The sequence below is a fragment of the Rosa rugosa genome, chromosome 2, assembly GCF_958449725.1.
Source record: "Rosa rugosa chromosome 2, drRosRugo1.1, whole genome shotgun sequence".
NCBI classification, from domain to species: Eukaryota; Viridiplantae; Streptophyta; class Magnoliopsida; order Rosales; family Rosaceae; genus Rosa; species Rosa rugosa.
In genome coordinates, this window is record NC_084821.1 from 10,891,165 (window position 1) to 10,911,254 (window position 20,090).

Sequence of the window (20,090 nt, forward strand, 5' to 3'; positions counted from 1 at the left end):
TGCAGTAGTGGTGGGAAATCCACTTTCCAATATCAAAGAAAATCTAAGGGCCTTACCCCTCCTGCTGGCAAACATCAATCTCATATCTTCAAAAAACTTTCTTTTGAAAATAATGAGGTTAATGTGTGTGGTAATGGGATTTCAGCCATATTTGGCCACTGTCCTCCTGAGGAAAATACTGAGGAATGTGATTTGCGTGCTCATATGACTCAGATTAGTGACAATGTTGTGGGTACTTCATCTCCAATGGAAAATGATTCGGACAAGTTTGTTGATATGACTTTTGCTGCTAATAGCCTATTAACTTATGATGATTGCCTGCCTTCCAACTCTTTGGAAGGCATAGTTGATGCCTAATCAGGCCTTTGGCCTCTCCTTCTATGCTTTCTCAATGTTTAAAGCTCTATTTTGGAATTCGAGAGGGGATGGAAGTGAGAACTTTAAAACTGCTATTGCAGATCTTGTTAAATTTCATTCTGTTGATATTTTGGCCATTTGTGAGCCAAGGGTCCAATTCAAGAGAGTTAGCAGTGCTCTTAATTCTCTTGGTTTCCCTGATTCTAGAATTGTTGAAGCTAGGGGCTTTTCTGGTGGTATTTGGTTGCTTTGGGATAAAAATAGAACTCAGGTTGATTTTGTGGATGATAACTCTCAATCCATATCTGTGAAAATCTCCATTCCTGGCAAGCAACCCTGGTTGTTTACTACTGTCTATGCTAGTCCTACTCATGTTATTCGAGCCTCGTTATGGAATTATCTAGAAAACCTTGCAAATGCTGTCAACTTGCCTTGTATGCTCATGGGAGACTTTAATGAGCTTGTTTCTGGAGCTGATAAAAAGTGTGGCTCTCTCTCTGGCAGATTTGGTGGTCTTAGAGATTGGATAAACAAAAATGGTATGATTGATATGGGTTTCCAAGGTTCTTGCTACACTTGGAGCAACAATAGAGTGAAAGAGAGGCTTGACAGGGGTTTCTGTTGCTCAGCTTGGAGAGCTTTATTTGCTGAGGCTTTTATTAGGCATTTGCCAAAAACGAGATCTGATCATTGCCCCATTCTCCTCCAGCTTGCCTCCAACAATACTATCAACAGAAATGCCACTCCCTTTAGATTTCAAGCTATGTGGCTCAACCACAACACTTATGCTGATTTTGTTTCCAACTCTTGGGACTCCTTTGAGGGTAAATGGAACAAGGAGGAGAATGGAACAAGGAGGTCTTTGGTCACTTGTTCTACAAGAAAAAACACATCCTTGCTAGAATTGGGGGTATTCAAAAAGCTAGGGACAGATCTGAGAACCCTTTCTTGATCAAACTTGAAGCTGAGCTTATTCATGAATATGATATTATATGTGAGCAGGAAAATCTTTTCTGGAGGCAGAAATCAAGAGATAAATGGCTCAAAGATGGGGATAGGAACACTAAATTTTTTCATTTGACCACTTTGATTAGAAGAAGAAGAAACAAGATTGAGGGCCTCTATGATTCCCAAGGTGTTTGGTCCATTGATTCCATTGTTATGAAAAGAATTGCTGTTGATTTTTTCACTAATCTCTTTTCTATTGGTTGTGTTGAAGACATCAGGTTTACTATCCCTTGGCTCTTTCCTCAAATTGATTAGAACTCTCTTGAGACTCTCTGTAGCCTTATTACTCTACCTGAAGTCAAGCAATCCCTTTTCTCAATTGGAGGACTCAAAGCCCCTGGCCATGATGGTTTCCCTGCATTATTCTTTCAGCACCATTGGCAGCTCTGTGCTAATGATATCTTCCAAGTTGTTCAAGCTGCCTTTCTAACTTGCACCATTCCTCCAGGCTTAAATCACACTATCATTGCTTTGATTCCTAAGATTGAGGGACCTCAACATATGGTAAACTTCAGACCCATTAGCCTTTGTACTACTGTTTACAAAGTTATCTCTAAAATCATTGTTGCTCGGATTAGACCTTTAATGAAGAGTTTGATTAGCCCCAACCAAGTTAGCTATGTGCCTGGTAGGCATATTTCAGATAATGTTATGATTGCTCAGGAGCTGCTTTTCAAATTCAAGAAATCTCGAGGTCAGTTGGGTTTTTTTGCTTGGAAAGTTGATCTCTCATGTTGACGTTAGTGATCCGTGGGATCTCTAGTTAGCTTTAGAAAGAGAGAGAGTGTGTGACACAAGATGTATAGTGGTTCATTTCCCGCCTTAGCGGGAAACTACGTCCACTTGAATGTTTAACTATGTGTGTTTGGGCCTTGCGGCCCAAGTGGATTACATGAGTGTAATGGAGTGGTGTTTAAGTGGGAGGAGACATTCCTTTTATAGGTGAAGGAATGCTTCTCCTTTACATGGTTTTCGATGTGGGACAAGCAAACAACTATTCTAGTATAGAAATGCCATATTGTGGAGGCAACTTGGCAAGGCCGGAAAGGCGGCTTCCCGGCGACGGATTTGCCACTTCCGGATACCGTAGCGTAGCTTGAACATAGGGCTACAAGATGCAAGTAGCGGTTGTGCCTCACCATGGCTTGGGGGTGTCCCAAAGAGAGTGTTAATTATGCTTGGTGAGATAGCAAACTAGCCTTGCTAGTAGAGGTATCTACATCTCAAAAACATATGATAGGCTAAGTTGGAATTTCATTGAAATGGTCCTCTATGAAGCCCAATTCCCTCACAGTTTGGTCAAACTAATTATGCATTGCATTAGATCTGTGAGCTTTCAAATTTGCTTCAACGGTGAGCTTACTGAGTCTTTTCACGGCCAAAGAGGTATCAGACAAGGTGATCCCTTGTCTCCCTACATTTTTGTCTTATGCATGGAAAAGTTGTCTCACCTTATACAGTCTACAGTTGAGTTTGGGAGCTGGAAACCTGTCAGAGCCTCCCAGTCTGGACCCCTAGTTTCTCACTTATTTTTCGTTGATGATCTAATGCTCTTTGCTGAAGCATCTTCTTATCAAGCTAGAGTCTTGAAAAAGTGCCTTGATGCCTTTTGCTCTCTTTCTGGTCAAGCTGTGAGCTATGAGAAGTCACTTATCTTTTGCTCCCCAAATACCTGTAGATCTGTTGCTTCCAGCATCACTGCATTTGTGGCTCTCCTCTTACCAGTGACCTTGGTAAGTATCTTGGCATGCCTCTGATCCATACTAGGGTTAACAAATATACTTATGCTGGAATTTTTGATAAAGCTCAAAGCAGGCTTTCTAGTTGGAAAAGCAAGGTTTTGAGTATGGCTGGTAGACTTACTCTCATTCAATCTGTTTCTTCTGCCATCCCAATCTACGCTATGCAGACTGCTAGACTGCCTGTTAGCCTTTGTGATAAACTGGATAAGCTCAATCGTGACTTCACCTGGGGTGATACTGATGACAAAAAGAAAGTCCATTTAGTTAGTTGGGATGCAATCTGCCAACCTAAGCAGCTTGGGGGCCTTGGTATCAAGAAAACCTATGAGATGAACAAAGCTATGCTTGCAAAAGCCAGTTGGAAAATATGGCAGGCTGATTCTGGTCTTTGGGCTGCCATTTATAAGGAAAAATATCTGAAGAATGGCTGTTTAACTGATAATGACTACAAACCTCCCCTAGATTACTCTAGTACCTGGAGGAGTATCTCTCATGGTGCTGATCTCCTTAGAAAAGGTCTCAAATGGCGTGTGGGTGATGGTAGGACAATCAAATTTTGGTATGATTTCTGGCTGATTCCTACTGCTCTTATTACTCATGCTCTCCCCAATGCTGTTATTAATCACAATGCTACTATTTGTGAGTTTTGGGATGATTTTGGCTGGAATATAGAGATGCTCTCTTCTGTTCTTCCTATTCATCTTGTTGACTTGGCTATAAACACTCCCACCGGGTTTGAGGGATGTGGTGATGATATTAAGATTTGGGCTACTACCTCCAATGGCTGCTTTACTGTCAAGTCTGCATATAACTCCATTTTTGATTACTCAAAACCTGCTGATCCTCATTGGAAAATTATATGGAGTTTCGATATCCCTCCTAAACAAAAGACTTTTATATGGGTGATTCTCCACAAAAAAATTGTTGACCAATGTTCAGAGAGCTAGGCGTGGTTTCACCAATAACAGCTCTTGTTCTATTTGCAATTCTGCCGATGAGACTCTTCTTCACCTCTTCAGAGATTGTCCCAGAGCTAGACACATTTGGTCTAATATTCCTAAGGCCACCTCCATTTCTAATTCCTTTTCCCTTGACTGGCATGGTTGGATCACTGCTCAACTGCATTGTAAGTCTCTGACTCATAAAGGCATTAAATGGTGCAACTTATTTGTTGGTGTCTGTTGGTTTATCTGGAAATGGAGGAATAAACAGATCTTTGACCTAACCTTTACTCTCCCTATCAATCCTGGGAAAGTTATTCTTGACTCTGCTGCTGAATGGAAAATGGCTGCTTTCAAAACCAATGTGTCCAGTAATTGTGATTGTAGTTTGTTCTCTTGGACAAGGCCTCCTGAAGGCTTCTATAAGCTTAATGTTGATGGCACAAGAATTGCTTCTTCTGGTATGATTGGTGCTGGTGGTGTCATTAGAGACCATATTGGCAATTGGATTATTGGCTTCCAGATTAATCTTGGTATTGGTGCTATTCTAGACGCGGAAGCTTGGGGGTTGTACTATGGTCTCAAGATTGCTAGGAATCTGCTCATCTCCAATCTGGAAATTGAGTCTGATTCTGCCATTCTTATCAATCCCTTGCAAAGGTCTGACTTATCTCTGCACCCCCTTGGTTCTCTCATTGATGGCTGTCATCGTTTCCTTTCAACCTTGGACAATTCTAGAATCAGTCATATCTTTAGAGAGTGCAACATGACTGCTGATGCCTTAGCCACAATGAGTATTGAGCATGCTCCTGGTCTTATCACATTTGAGGATCCTCCTGTTCATGTTGTGCATGCCTTCCTGGATGATCTTGATGGGGTTTCTAGACTTAGAAAGACTGGGAATACTGTTGTTCCTTAGTTAATTTTTTTCTTCTTGTTTTTTGGGCCTTTGTGGGCTCCTATTGTAACAAAAAAAAAAAGTTTCTTTAGGGTCCGGTTATTCTTTAATACACTCATCTAGTATGATAAATCAATTTTCAATTGAGTTTTTTTTGTACAGAGTTAATCAAAATCCCATAAACAAACGAATGAGAACTCAATCGAATTCTAAAATATGTCTGACGAGTGTAATTGTTGATGTAACTGTAAAGGAATGGTGGAAAAGTATGGCGGTTGAAAAATAGCTCAGAAGCTTGAAGTCACCGAAGACAAAATGGTTGAAATGTCAAAGATATTAACTAAACTTGAAAGCACCTCAAAAACACAATCGCCTAAAAAGATATATATCCAGTAAAAAATGTAAAAAGTTTATTTAATTGAAAAAAAATGTTTGACGAAGTTTTTTATTTTTTTAGATTTCAAAAGGGGAAGAACAAGATAAATGGGTTTTTGGGCAAATTGTGCACGACCAATTTCATACATCAAACCAAACTTTCTTCTCCTAGGTACCCCATACTGAGCTATACTTTAATATTTGAAGAACAAATATAAAGAAATTTTTCATTCCAGTGGCTCAACTAAATGCTCTAGTTCGCTATTTAGTTTACATTCAAAAAAATTTTGACCCATCCATCGATACTTGCAAGTTGCAGTGCTGATGAAGGTGTCAAGGGGAAAAGCGCCCACTATCTTCCAACTGTTCTTCGGTGGACTTCTGTTTAAATTGTGCAAAATCCTGATGCAATAATGTGCATCAAAAAATAAAAATTAAATTATGAGGGCCTATTACCATCGTAATAACTCACTGCATCATATAACTTGCCCCCAAATTTCTATTTTTACCAATAAAATAAAATAGAAATTTTCCATCAATGATGAGGTAAAGAGGATGTATTAATGACATGCAACCAGATTTTGAATTTCTGTAGGAGCAAGGGTAATTTTCCATAGTAAACTACAGCAATTTGTTTTATATTAAGGGGAAGACGTTAGTACAAAATTCCACTAAATGTCTCTTAACACTACTGAAATTAAGGTTTAAGAATGAACCTATACAAGTAGTAAAGTAGCTAGAAGCAAAGCCAATTGCAGGAGCAGGCTCGATTGCCATCCTAGGGGAAACAGAGACAACTGAAACAACACCTACTCAGCTCAGACTTGACAACCAAGCGAAAAGAATTTGATATCGTGACTAAAAAGTTTTTTAAAAAAAATGATAAAGCTCCATTAGATGAATTTTCTGCCAAGAAAGTGGGAGAATACTTGGCTCAACCCTAGACGAAATGTGGAATCAAATCTCTGGTAGCTTCACCCTGTAGAAGCTGTTAGAACAGTCACAAAATTTTAAGGACGCAGATATCAATAGGAAGGGCCCATTTGTGGCATTCCGAAAGGTGGCATTGGAGGCATCCCCATCCCACCCATCTGTGGCATTGGAGGTGGAGCGTAACCTCCACCCATTCCCGGAGGTGCAGGCAAAGCAGGCAGCAACTGAGCATACATGTTCTGCAGATTACACAGAAGTTAACTTACTTTCTTTTTATTTTCTAATAGTTTAGCTCTACAAGGAAAAAATGTTAATAAACAAACAAGAAGTCAATATTCCATAATATTTACTGAATGTGAATTGAATTAGACTAATAAACCATTCTTGTACTTATGTTGAGACCTGCAAAGTGGCTCTCGAGCATGCAAAGTTGCATAGGTAAAAACAAGCAAACCACACTTGTTGGTTACTTTATATATTTGTGTGTGTGTGTGTGACAAGATAAGAACTCGATTACAAGTGATATTTATAAGAAATGATGGCCTACTAAAAACCAAGCAGTCTTGCAGATGAATTATAGTTCTTGGAGACAACAAATGTATGACAAAGGCCATCAATGATACAAAAGGATAAAGCAACTAGCAATACCTGCTTAGCAACCAATTCCTTCTCTTCTTGCTCTTTGGCTTTCACCTCTTTCTGAGTCTCAATTTTGTCTTTGACGAGTTCATCAACCTTGCCTGTGTACTCACGAATAAACTGAGAGAGGAAGGGAGGTCAAATGAGGGACAATTGACAAAAAATATCAATGCACGAGGAAACCAGCGATAAAAATAAAACCAAAAATTACCTGCAGGATATATGGGAATGCAAAATCAATTATATTGTTCATCCATGCCAGCTCAAGAGCAACGTCTGGCCGGATTAAATCATAACAAACAAAGAGACACGATGCGAAACATTCTTTCTTTCCCTACAAACACATCAGATAAGAAGATGATTACAAAACCGCTTCTAGCATAATTCTTACAAATAGACTCCCTTCCCTTTAATTTGTGGGAATGGAAGAGAAAAACAACCGAGCATTTTAAGCAGACATCTCCTTGCTTTTTTTGACATGCATGAGCTCTAAATGCATACAAAGAACACAAACCTGCTCGATGAAATAGACAAGCAATTCCTCTGAAAGTTCATGATCACCAGACTGTGAGCATGTCTCCATGGCGTCTTTGTAATGTTTGTCTTTCTTTGACAATGCAATGGATTGCTTCCATCTTCCAGCTTTCTTATAAATGTATGCCGCAACACGTCTCATCTCAAGAAGCTCATGTTTCTCAAGCTGCTCAGATAAATCATTAACATTAATAAATACAAGTTCTAAGCAAAAGAATTTTAATTAATGAGAACCTTCAACCTCACCTTTTGTGCAAGACCTATCTGGTCAAAGCTATCATGCAAATCTATAGATTCACGAAGTCTGTCATAGTCTTCCTCCTCAATATATATTTCATTTAGAGCTTCATTTACAGCTGTTACATTGTTGCTCTGGACTGCAACCATGTATGGCTTTACCAGACGGATGTGACCAGCCTAAAACACAAACCATTGAAAAAATATAAAACCCCTAATAGAAGAGAAATGTCATAGCAAAAAACTAGTACTAATAGCGTGGTAAGATAGAAGAAAACCTTTCGCATTATATCCACCACTCGGGTATGATCCACACGAAGCGCAAGCACATTTAGAACATCATTGATAATATCAGGATGTTCTTCTAAGTAAAAGTGCACAGCCCTATAGTAAAGCTCAACACTTGCAACTTTGACTATCACATCCTTGAATTGCATGTGTTCCCATGCTTCTGGGGAGTGGTTCATTATGGTGGTTGCAGCATTATCAAATTCATCGTATTGTATATATAAGTATGTTAATTCCTTCCAGTGCTGCTGTTCATCACAAGCTCGTATAAGTTTGGGAATGTTGAGACGAGTAGAAAACAGTTTAATGTGCTCCATAAGCTTCTCAGGACGGTATCTTGCATATAGAACTCCTAACTCAGTAAAGATGCCCATATGTGCACGTTCCAATCCTAGTCCACTCTCCATAAGATTAATGAGCTCATTAAAGCAACCCCTGTTCTGGTAAAACTCACTGACCTCTTCCAAATCATCCACCTAAAATAGAACATGCAGGATGTGGAGAATTAAATACGTTGCTCCAATTGTCTTATAAACAAAGCATCAGATATAAATTGATGAACTGGCAAAAGTGAAATATATAGTACAGCATACAAGAATCCTACCTGGATGATGATGTTGAGTCCACAAATTTGAGCCAACCGGAATTCCTCAGCATCAACACATGCAAAGCAAACTTCCTTCCAAGTTTTTGAGCTGTTAGCTTTCCGGGCAGCATCAACAGCACCTTGAAACTGCTTGAGCTTCACTAGAGTACACGCCAGCTTGGCCCAATTAGAAATAAATGCAAATATGATCTTGGCTGCTTCATATAGTTCTTCATCATACAGGCGATCCCCAACATTTGGGAGATTAGCAACATTTGGCATAAGAATGAACTCTTCAATGTCACCAAGTCGATCAATCTTAGCATATGCATAAATGAGTTCACTGTCTACCTTGGGCTCTTTCACCTTCTGCCTAACCATCAGAAGGTACCTTACCAAGTCATGATACACATCTGCATCCTGAGCAGCACGTATGACATCCAAAAACTGGGTGGCATCATCAGCACGAATGAATGACTCAATAGCATCACTCACAAGCCCCTCTCGTAGTTGGGCCTTGGCAACCTGGCTCCAAACAGCATCTTCTTCAACCCGGAATGCAAACTCTACGGCACGGTCAATGCTCTGAATGTTATCCAACAGAACATTGACAGCATCAACATTCAAATTGAACTTCTTAAAGATTGCAAATGCTTCCTCATAGAGTTGGGCTTCTACAGCCATTACTCCAACTGCAGGCCCATCAAAGTTGTCTAATCTATTGATATAATCCATGACTCTGGATGGATCAGCCTTAATTGCAGTCAAGATCAACAGATTCTGTAGATTGAAGTTCCCACTAAAAGCTGAATTTTGGAGCACTATCTTTTCAAGAAGCTCAATCAACTCATGTGGAAGGTCCGCAGTCATAAACGCTTTAACAGTTGCTGAAACTTGCTCAGGGCTCTTGCTTTCAGGCAAAGCAGTAGAGACAACTTGATCAATTAGCTGCCTTCTATACTCATTTTCAGGATCAAGGACCTTAGCCCAGAGGTCATCATCCATTCTTTCCACAACATATCTGATACACATATATCAAAACAATAGCATTAGAGAACCACACTGGTAATTCATAATCCAACATCTTAGTAGCAAACAGATGCACAAACCTGGCCTGGAGTTTGAATAATGAATTCTTATTTGTTACATTAACAAGTTCCTCATCACATTGCCCTCTACGGTAAGCAACAACAGCAAGGGTGGGATCTCTTTTTTCACAATATTTACCCACAACGCGAGAATCATAATATGGGTTAGTAGTGAGAAAATGCTCTGGATTGTTGCCACTATCTATGATGATTTTACCAAGAGCATTATGAACATGTACATCTTGGCTTCCTTCGCTCACAAGATGCTCCAAGAACTGAGTGAGCAGGCGAAGACGATTCCTGCAAATGAAAATAAGAATAAGAATAAGAATAAGAATTGATTTGATTTGATTTGATAATGAAGCCAAGAGAGGTCCATGAAAAGAAAACTTCACCTCTTTTCACATTCATCAACAAGGGGCTCGACTGGTAGAAGAGAACGAACTGATAGAATAAGTCCTTTGATGAAATCTTCAGGACATTCATCATCCAAAAGCTGCCCAACAACTAAAGGAGCATTTCCTGGATTGACCTATCAAGCCATACAAGTGGGATAACGCTTATTGTTCAAGTTCACCAAAACATGACAGCATAATATTTTTAACAGGAGAAGGGGGGAAGCCTGCAATTGAAAAACAAAATGGATATAAAGCCTCAAAAGTATGATTACCTTTTGGACATAACCTTCAATGTAACGAAGCATATTGTTCGTATATAGGTAATGAGTGAGATCAGGAACAAAGCCAAAACGATCACAGACATTAATTAGGGGACGCGCATCTGGAAGCTTTGCTTCCATTAGAAAGTTCTTAGCCTTCTCAGCATCATAAAAATTAGATTCACGAGTCACCCGCTCCACCTCCTTAATCTGTCCAGTTTTTGCAGCTGCTTCAATATACTTAAAGTGGATATCGGGATCCTCACTGTCCAGAAATAATGAATAAATGAGAGGGAAAAAAGAACAACACATTTACAGCCCTCATTCGGCAAAAAACTCCTCTTATACTAATAAGAAACAGATACCTGGAGCTCAAGTATGAGCCTAAGAAAAAGTACAACCCCTCATAGGACTTGAACTGCTCAAACAACTTTATACATTTATCTACACCCAGTTGCTCGGAATACTCTTTGGCAGTCTGCACAAAGATAGTCAGTTAAGACTCCGTATTATAAACTATGATGAGCGACAACTGGTCAAATACTAAATGAACTAATTACCTGCACAATAATCTGAAGATTGCCCCTAAGATTGACCAGTAGAAGATCTTTCATGCACTCAAGAGCCCATTCTATGGAAAGAGTCCCGAAGAACTCAACAAGAGCCTACAATGTACCTTGTAGTTAAAAAACTATATGGCTTTCACACAGGTCAAAGTCAAATGGACATTTAAGTGCCTACCTGAGGGTCAATTGCATGTGTGTTCACAATGACTCTTTTAATATCAGGTAACTCGGTATAATGCTGCACGTTAGACATACTATTTAGTCCATGGAACATTTATCATATCTACTAAGGAATCTGTTTCATAGAATACAACAAGTACCATACCTGTAAGGCACGCAAATACAAACCAGCTTTTTCACAGAGTTGACCAATGCGGGGGCGGTCATAATGACTGAACATACCGTTAGCCAATATAGCATCCGCAACATTGGGAAAAGTCACTAGATTGATTTCCAAAACCTGAACAAAGTATATGTAGCTGATATGTAAAGGAATAGATAAAAAATAAAAAATAAATACAATAAAATAAAATTATAGATGTATTTGTTAAACAAAAACAAAGAAAATCAAAGTTTAAGTCAGGGGAAAAAATATGAGAACCTTTGTCTGAAGGTGGGCATGCTCAGGTAGATTCGGCTTCAGCACATCCAACAAAAAGGCTGTTGCCTCACGAATCAAATTCCTCTGAAAAACGAGAAAACACCCAATAAAAATAAATTCCGGAAGAACTCATACTCTTCATTTTAAATGTACAGTGAATAGGAGATGTCAATAGACCGGAAATGTTAAGAGGACAAGAAAGTATCTATCAACTCAAACCTGAAGGAACAGATCAGTAATGGTATTGTAGTCAATAGGGCAACCTCCTTCCATTTGAGACATCATTAGTGCAAAATTGACAGCCCCCTGCCATCAAGATATAGTTTTTTCATTACCAGACAATTTACATTAACTCATACCAACAAAGTTTTCAAGAAGAAAATAGCTATGAGCTCACGCAGCAACAAAACTAATGCAAGGAAAAAAACATAAATTATTCTTCAAGAATGCACATACCTGGGCATCTGTCCGCAAAATTGTTTGCAGAAGGAACATATAATCAGGTGTATATCCAACCTGTGATAATGAAAAAATTGTAATGGTAAAATACATCAGTAAGAGATTATCATTGTCAAGATATTACAATCATTATAGCAAAAGTGGCTCAACAGTAAATGAAGATCCTAGTGTCTATCAAAGACAAGCAAATCTGCGTAACCTGTTTTGAGTATATTAAAATCTTGTCAAATTCCCTTCTCTCAGCAAAGGCTGCAACAACTTTTGGAGTTGCCCTGGCTTTGATGTATATTTTCAAAGCAAGGTCATTATCCACTGTCTGCATAGAAAAATATGTTTAATGTTAGATTTACCAAAAAAAAACAAACAATACAATAGTACAATAATATTGGAAATGAAAGAGAAATAAGCTGAAAAAACTCAAACAGGCAATTGTTGAATAAAAGGTAAAGAGCTGTCTAACATGATTTGTCGAGATATTACACATTTTAACTCATTTCGGGGATAAAAGTTAGTGAAATCTAAGTTCTTTACTTGCTGCAGGGTCATTTATACTTCCACATCAAACCTTCATAGATCTCCAAGCTCCAAGCTCAAACGCAATTCTCAAAGTGTTTCTTTCTTTGCAATGTAAAATCATGTACTGAATTTTAAATCAATTAAGTTCAGAAGAGCAGGGTACAAATTGATTTCTTCTCTCCTAGAAAGTTAACAAATAATAACCCAATTCAGATGCAATATATTAAGTCAAATATTGAAACCTAACTTTTGTACGGACTATAGGATCATTTCCAAAGACAGAGTTTTTAAGTTTCATATCAAACCTTCACAAGATCTCCTAGCTCTTCGCTACATTCAAGCTTGTCCTCCGCTAGCCAATTCTCCAAAAGATTCTTCTTGTTTTGATTTACAACCAAACGTGACAGTTCCAATGATTCAAAAGCGTTGAGTTTTCCTTTAGTTAACAAAGTTCCAAAGTACTGCAACAATGGTGGTGTTTGCCCAGCTTGCACAGGAACACCCTGCAACAAAATTAGATGAGCAAATTAGTTCCTGCAACAAAGATTGCACCATCTTATAAATGAAGAACAATGTTCCAAAAGTCATCTAAAGGAGACACATGGAGAAGCACATGAACTTACAACAGAAGAAATATATGCATATAAGAAGCAATACTAAAACCCTGTACCTGAAATTTAGCAACAGTTTCAGGTGTACGGAGTACTCCCATTGGAGAATCTGCAGCAAGCTCTGCAGCCTCCTTATATTTTGTCTGAGAAAACAATTCTTGGAACCGCTGGACAACCTGAGCAAGACATTCACACAATGTTGTATTAAGTTATCACCAAGTGCACTCATGAGATGGGACTCCTAGTCCATAAAATCTAGTGTTTGTTGTGATTAATAATATTATGATCTCTTAAAGTGTTTGTTGTGACCATAATTAATTAAGATTAAAGTGCTAATATATAGTAAAATCAACTGCAATTCTTACCAAGTCTTCAGCACCAGGAAGATTTCCTCTTCTGGCAAGACTAACTGCGAGTCCCAAATTGTTTAACTGTAAATCACCAAACAACAATTTAACCAGAATCTTTTCTTTTTTCCAGTAGCCAAAAGTACAAATTGATTCAAAGGCATACCTGACCACTAACAAAAGGTACAATTGTTTGTTCATTTACAGTGGCAAGTAACACCTGACCACGCCTGTTGACTGCATAAAAACCTCCAACAGATGAAGCTTCAGCTGTCAAAAATATAGGATCCGGACTGATTCGATTTCTATAAACTGCAGTTGCTGTCTCTAGGTCATATACAAACAGAAGTCCAAGCTTTGTAATAACATATATCAACCCATACTTTTCTGATATCTGAAATTCCAAAATGAAAATATTGAAGTATTGTAATTGATATTGATATTGAATGTGTATGGAACAAATTAAAGAAATTAGCTTAAGACCTGCATTGACACAGGAAAGTCATCAGCAAAATCTGGAGGAAAGAATAGATCTGCTTGCTTCTTAGTATATGATGGTTTTCCTGATGAACCATTTACAGTAGATCAGTTCCAGATGTAAATCCTCAAGCAAAAATAAGCATGTAACAGATTAATAAGCTTTAGAAAAGCTTGCAAGGAATTCCATGTACTGAGGGAACCTCTTTTCTCATACTGAAAAATAAAAGCTAATACATATGTGGTCTGTGTAAGCATATTCTCGTATATTCAAAAAGAGATGCCAATGAATAACCACTGAACCTGGCTGGGCACCAAGCTCAATAACATGCAACTTTGATGTAACTTGTCCAGCGTTGGAGGACTTTGCAGCAAAGCATATAAGAATTGAAGGGTTCTCGTTCCCTGCAACCTGTATGCAAAATATATACGAGTAAGAATTTGAAACAGTACAGCAATAACTGTATCACTAAATCTCAAGAGAAATTGGGAAGGAATAAAAGAACCGCACTTTAAATGGGGCAAATGATGCAGCATGTGCTTCAAGAGCCTGACTACGTTGCTGCTCCACAGAGAAAAGCTGCATGTTTCCTTTAACTAGTTGTGGCCTCTACAATTAGTTTTTGGTAAAAGCAGTGTTAGTTGTCAAAGATGACATAAAACCTGGTAAACCACTATTAATACCGCTAACGTTACAGAAGACAAAATGTTCAATGAACAAAGGTTACTATATACAAGAAGAAATAAAGTAGACATATTCTTCTCTTAAATAAGCATTTCACAATTTTCCATGAATTAAAGATAGATAGACAAAGAAGTAAAGTAAATGTACTCTGCTCTCTAATAGGCATCTTCCTCAGAGAACACTGATCTGATTGCTTCATGAGTGAACAGTTAAAAGAAGAATATTTTATCCAGCAAAGATATGAATCACATACTCCAAGTGTGCACATCACAATGCAATCTTTTATTATAATCAAACAAAAAATGAAAGATAGAAAGACTGATTCACAATACTTGGATCGCACATCTTATCCAAGTCCACATAAGTGCACAACATTTTTTTAATGGTGATAAGAGCACAAAATTTTTACCACTCTTCTAAACATTTCTTAAACAACTAAAGAAAAAAGAAAAGAGAAAAACTCAAGTAAGGAGATCAGTGGAGGGGTTCTAGGTCTAGTGGTAAGTTCATTTACCAATAAACCCGAGGTCCCAAGTTTGAATCCCTCATCCCCAGTATTGCCAATTTTCAGGATAAAAATATATAATGTGTAACAAATAAAATTACGCTTGTATAAATATCACGATATCAACAAAGGTAGAGATGGCACTTTGCACACTGTCCCCAAAAATTTGGAAATCTATTAACTTGATTACAGAAACTTCAACAAACTATGTAACACTAACCTCAGGAGAACCAGGAGCAATTCCAATTAAGACCAACCACTTTTCAGAGGGATCACAACGGTAGTTGATAATTTGATTGTTTGCTAAATTAGCTGTACGCTCAAACACCTTTGTTGGCTCAGAATCCCCTAAAAATATGATACATTTTAGAGATGGACACCAAATTAGAATAACAATCAAATATGAATATTTGAGCTAATAAAGAGAAGGGAAAAAAAACACACACACACAAATACAGGAAATGTAAAGACGCCTTACCATCAATTAACCAATGGTATACTGAGGTCTGTGTGACCATCCCCAGCATCTTAGGAGTGACCCACTTCCAAAACACAATCTGGAAATAACAAAGGAAAAAATAATTTAATAAAATCAAACAAATAGTTATAATCATATCCAACATTTTTGAATTCCCTATAGTGGGGTCACCTGCTCAGGCATCTGATGTGATTTCATCTTCGTTTTCAGTTCAATGTTAAATATCTGTAAATGATCCTGAGTAGTTCCTTGCACTTGAGCTACAAATTAAATTCCATCCTCCATCAGTGAGGCAATCAAACCAACAACAAATGAAAAAAAAAAAAAATCAACACAAATCATATCATCTATATCCTATACAAATACATTTCAATCACGCAAAGCCAATAACCAATCATTTCCGATAAACAAGTGAGGCCGGCGCTGCATTCAAATCATACCTTTAAGAGCCAGAATCCTCGAATTAGGATTCATCAAAGCCGAATCAGCAGTAATCGGCCGTCGCAACGGCTGCATCGGCATGTTCATGTCAACGATCACGATGCTATTCTGCGGCGAGGTCTCCCTAACGCAAATGTACTTATCGGATTCCATAGTCACATGCGTAAACGTAATGAATTGGGGATTAATCCCAATACTAGGCAGCTGCAAACCAAAACAAAAACAAAAATCAAAATCAAAATCAAAATCACTCAAACACATCACACATTGTTCACAATTCCGAAACGCAATGGATCCAATCAGGCACTGAATCAAATCGGAAATTAGGGCTCAGAATCAGAAAATGAGGGGGGCGGAGAGTTACCGTGAGCTGCTCTTTCATGGTCATGGGGGCATTGGCAGCGGCGGCCATGGCGCCTGGATCGGGGCTTCGAAGGGATGGACCGACCCGATTGGCGAAGCTCTGAGAGAGAGTGCAGATCTAGTAGTACAGAAGAGAGGAGAGGAGAAGAGAGAGGGGGGTCTATTTTTTCTCTTGGAAGATCCCTCACTGATTTGACGAACTACTACGTTTGCGGTTTCGTTTCTTTTACGCAAACAAAAATTATGATGTGGGAATGCGATTTGATAAGTCAACGTCCAATATAGGACCTGCATGAGTGTTATTGATTTTGTTGCATGGGCCGGTTTGAGAAACGTGGATGGGTCCCTGTTGTTATTTGCTTTTAGGGAAGAAGTTGGGCTTTTTCTAAAAGCTTTTTGGGCTAAGGTTGACCTCCTCTTTGTCTTACCTGCTAACTACATCAGAGGTTATTGTAATATATTCCTAAATTCTGTTTTTTAATTTTTATCATATGGAGTTAGAGATACTTCAGTTACTTAAAGACATTTGTTATGCTAATTTCAGCATAACCACTAATAAATATTATAGAAAGGCTCAACAAATACTATTATGCTAACTTCATTGTGACACTAACATTAATAATGCCAACGTGGTTAAAACAGACAAAAGCTGCACTAACAATTAATAAATCCACATCACTAAGATTAGGATTGAACCCTATCAAATCCAACACAACTCAAACCAACAAAACCTTTAAAGGATGCTTATGCATCAATCATACTCATATGAACAAATTGAAGCAACGCCGTCTTAAGTACTCTTACATCTAACCAAAAAAACAATTGCAGAACAAGGGCTAGATATGAGAATGACTTTATCTCCAACGATTCAACTATGTGCATAGCGAATAGCTCAAGAGACTCTCTAAAATCGTAGTATTCTAGATCTGATGAAGATAACCAAAACATGAACATATAACAATGAGATTATTCAACCACGCATAGTTTTTTCTTTGGTTCTCATAGCAGAGAGAAAAAAGAGATGACTATAGCTTGTTTTGAACAATATCTTAGGTTATGTTTTGGCTTGAGAAATGAAAATGATTCAAATATTTAGAAAAGTACTCAATTGATCACCTCAAGAATAATAGGGATATGTTTAAAATTGGTCTATGTTTAGAGAGTTTTTTTTTTTTATTTAGCAAATATTTAACTTACACTTATATTTTTCATTTTTCATGATCACATGAAGTAAAGAACATTCATGAACACTAGATTATTGTCGTGCAACAAAAGTTAGGTGGCTCTAGAAAGAAGAAGTCGGTTTAACCCAACAAAACTTGGTATCTACTCATTCGTCATATATGACTTGCATCTCCTCCTCCCTCCCTCTCTCCCTCCCAAAGTCCCAAAGTTGTTAGTTAATGTCTTCTTGATGCTTATCCTCAAAAGATATTTTCAACCCATCCCAATTGGCGTGCAAGAAACAGTCGCTAGTCTAAACCCTTACACACACTTCAGAAACGTCCCAAATCTTCCAACCTTCTTTTGGGATATTTTACTAAAATGAGACTTGCTTGATGCCATTTATGGGATTGATGCCATTTATGGGATCCTTGGACCAAAACTATAAAGGAAGTCATGAGTCTGACCTAACACAATGCCATTTTCGAGATCTTTCAACCAAAACTAAAAAGAACATCATGACTTTAACCCAAATTTCGACTTTATTATATCTCCAAGCAAAGATAACATAAGGTAAAAAAATATAACAACTCATAAAAATCAGTAATTTATTCATTTTCACCCCAAAAGAATATGGAAGTAAAAATCTGCTTCTACACAAATTACTACACCAGCTATAATAATTATAAGACTTTCTTCCTTTGCCGACGCTCCTCCTCTCCACCGCCGAATATTCCATCACCGACGGCCCATACCAACGACCACTTGAGCCAACCGTATCACACTCATTACGTGCCCACTCCACTAAATCACCGCCACCGCAACTTTCACCTTCCGAAAATGCCCCTTCACGATCTGAATATCCCGAACTCGTCTCTTCCCGCGAAAACGCGCCGGATTCCACTACTTCTACTGCGCCCCGCACCACCGTCCACCCGTCTGAAAATTCCCAATCTACCCCTGAGTTCGAGGCCAATTTACCAATCCGCTCCTTAGCGGAATCCTCGTCAATAGAACAACTCTCTTCGTCGTTTTCGTACTCGTCGTCTTCGAACTCCGAGTTGACCCAGTCGAGCACGCACCGCGGCGAAGAATCCGCCGCCGCATTGGGCGAAACTGACGCCAGAAATGGGTGCTGCAGTAGCTGATCGCAGCTCCACCTCTCCTCCGGGTCTCTCCTCAGACACTTGTCCAGAAAATCCCGACCCGTTTCGGACAACCGGGTCGGAAACTCCGGCAACCCGCCCGACAACCCGATCCGGCTCAGCGTCTCGACTCCCTCGTCCTCCCATGCGGGCTTCCCGGTGACCATCTCGATCACCGTGCACCCCAACGACCACACGTCTGACTCCGGCCCCTGATACTCCCCTCTGATCACCTCCGGCGCCATCCACAGCGGGCTTCCACGTGGCGAGATCCTCCCCCTACACCCGTCCCCCGACATATAATCCACGGCCGAACCGAAATCCGCTAGCTTCGCCCGGTCCGAACCGGACCCCACCAGAACATTTCTCCCTTTCACGTCGCAGTGAACAATCCCCCGGGAGTGTACATACTTGAGAGCCGACACCACGCACCACGTCCGCGACTGTACAACACTCTCGTCCACGTCAGCAGAGTCCCCGGCGGTGCCACCCGGCAAGTACTCCATATGCAAATTCCGATACGACGCCGTGTGATCGTCGTTCAGGTACTTCACCACATAAGGCGAGGAGAGCGACCGGAGAATCCGGATTTCGTTCTCGAGCGCCTCCGCCTGGCTGGGGAGACACGCGGCGAGATCCACGGACTTGACGGCGAACACTTCACCGTCCGATTTGTTGACTCCGATATTGACCGTGCCGAACGCGCCTCTGCCTACGCACTTGCCTCTGATCCATGAAGCCGTGTGGGATTGACTGTAGTGAGAATTCTCCATTTTTTTTTTTCTTCTTCTGTTTTGAAATGAAAAAAAAATGCGTGGCGAAATTTGGAGGAGAAGAGGCGGGCGCTGGCGGGGTATTTATATATGTGTGAAGTGTGAACCGTGAAGCTTCGAAGCGTTGAATTGTTTGGAACTAGGGGTCGGGTCGTGGTGACCTGGAATTTTTCCAAAGTGGATAAAAGGCGCGGATGACGTCACTGCACCTCTATGCTTCTTCGTGTTTACGTAGAACTGTAGAAGTATATGGATAGTCGTTTCCAAAAAACAAAACGGATAGTTTGGGGGAGGAAGATACTGTCTTTTATCCTTATCCTGATGACCGACTCGGGGAAGATCGGGGCCGTTGGTTTTGTGGGTTAATATTTTGGGACATGTGGTTGTAATGGTGGCGACGAGCTAGAGGTGTCAACTGGGAAGACTTGTGTGTGGACGAAAGAAATGAGAATTTGGGAATTGGTAAATTGTTGGTAGGGGGCCAGAGGCATATTAGGGTTTGGTGGGCAACAAGATCAGGACCCCTTGATTCGTTGACTTTTTTTTTCAATGTTTTCATGGTGTTGGTGAGGCTAGGTTGCATGATTATTGAACCGTGAACGCAATTAGTAAAACTGAACAGCTAGCATGGTCAAATTTGGAATCTCTTACTTCTGTTATTAGATTTCAGTTGTG

The 20,090-nt window shown here is 39.4% G+C and overlaps 3 protein-coding genes across 3 annotated transcripts; 1 reads left to right on the forward strand and 2 right to left on the reverse strand.

Moving 5' to 3' along the window:
* The first annotated feature begins 391 nt into the window (after window positions 1-391).
* LOC133730329 (uncharacterized) lies at window positions 392-4,967 on the forward strand. The gene is made up of 7 exons (XM_062157945.1): window positions 392-1,267; window positions 1,360-1,583; window positions 1,644-1,869; window positions 2,826-3,098; window positions 3,275-3,906; window positions 4,047-4,233; window positions 4,320-4,967. Exons 1-7 carry the CDS (start codon window positions 392-394, stop codon window positions 4,965-4,967), a joined length of 3,066 nt encoding a protein of 1,021 aa, XP_062013929.1.
* A 976-nt stretch (window positions 4,968-5,943) lies between these two features.
* LOC133728184 (clathrin heavy chain 1-like) lies at window positions 5,944-16,568 on the reverse strand. Its single transcript, XM_062155594.1, has 30 exons — window positions 16,335-16,568; window positions 15,970-16,174; window positions 15,701-15,789; window positions 15,530-15,608; window positions 15,272-15,399; window positions 14,373-14,471; window positions 14,165-14,273; window positions 13,868-13,947; window positions 13,551-13,778; window positions 13,403-13,468; window positions 13,097-13,213; window positions 12,732-12,929; window positions 12,110-12,226; window positions 11,908-11,967; window positions 11,671-11,757; window positions 11,452-11,535; window positions 11,176-11,310; window positions 11,026-11,088; window positions 10,845-10,949; window positions 10,650-10,762; window positions 10,297-10,549; window positions 10,022-10,158; window positions 9,648-9,926; window positions 8,557-9,559; window positions 7,943-8,428; window positions 7,674-7,844; window positions 7,408-7,593; window positions 7,105-7,227; window positions 6,903-7,013; window positions 5,944-6,493 (listed from the first exon to the last, which is right to left on the reverse strand). Exons 1-30 carry the CDS (start codon window positions 16,380-16,382, stop codon window positions 6,347-6,349), a joined length of 5,106 nt encoding a protein of 1,701 aa, XP_062011578.1. The 5' UTR covers window positions 16,383-16,568; the 3' UTR covers window positions 5,944-6,346.
* Window positions 16,569-17,936: 1,368 nt separating this feature from the next.
* On the reverse strand, window positions 17,937-19,635 carry LOC133732474 (mitogen-activated protein kinase kinase kinase 18-like). Its single transcript, XM_062160031.1, has one exon. It carries the CDS (start codon window positions 19,413-19,415, stop codon window positions 17,952-17,954), a length of 1,464 nt encoding a protein of 487 aa, XP_062016015.1. The 5' UTR covers window positions 19,416-19,635; the 3' UTR covers window positions 17,937-17,951.
* Window positions 19,636-20,090: the final 455 nt, after the last annotated feature.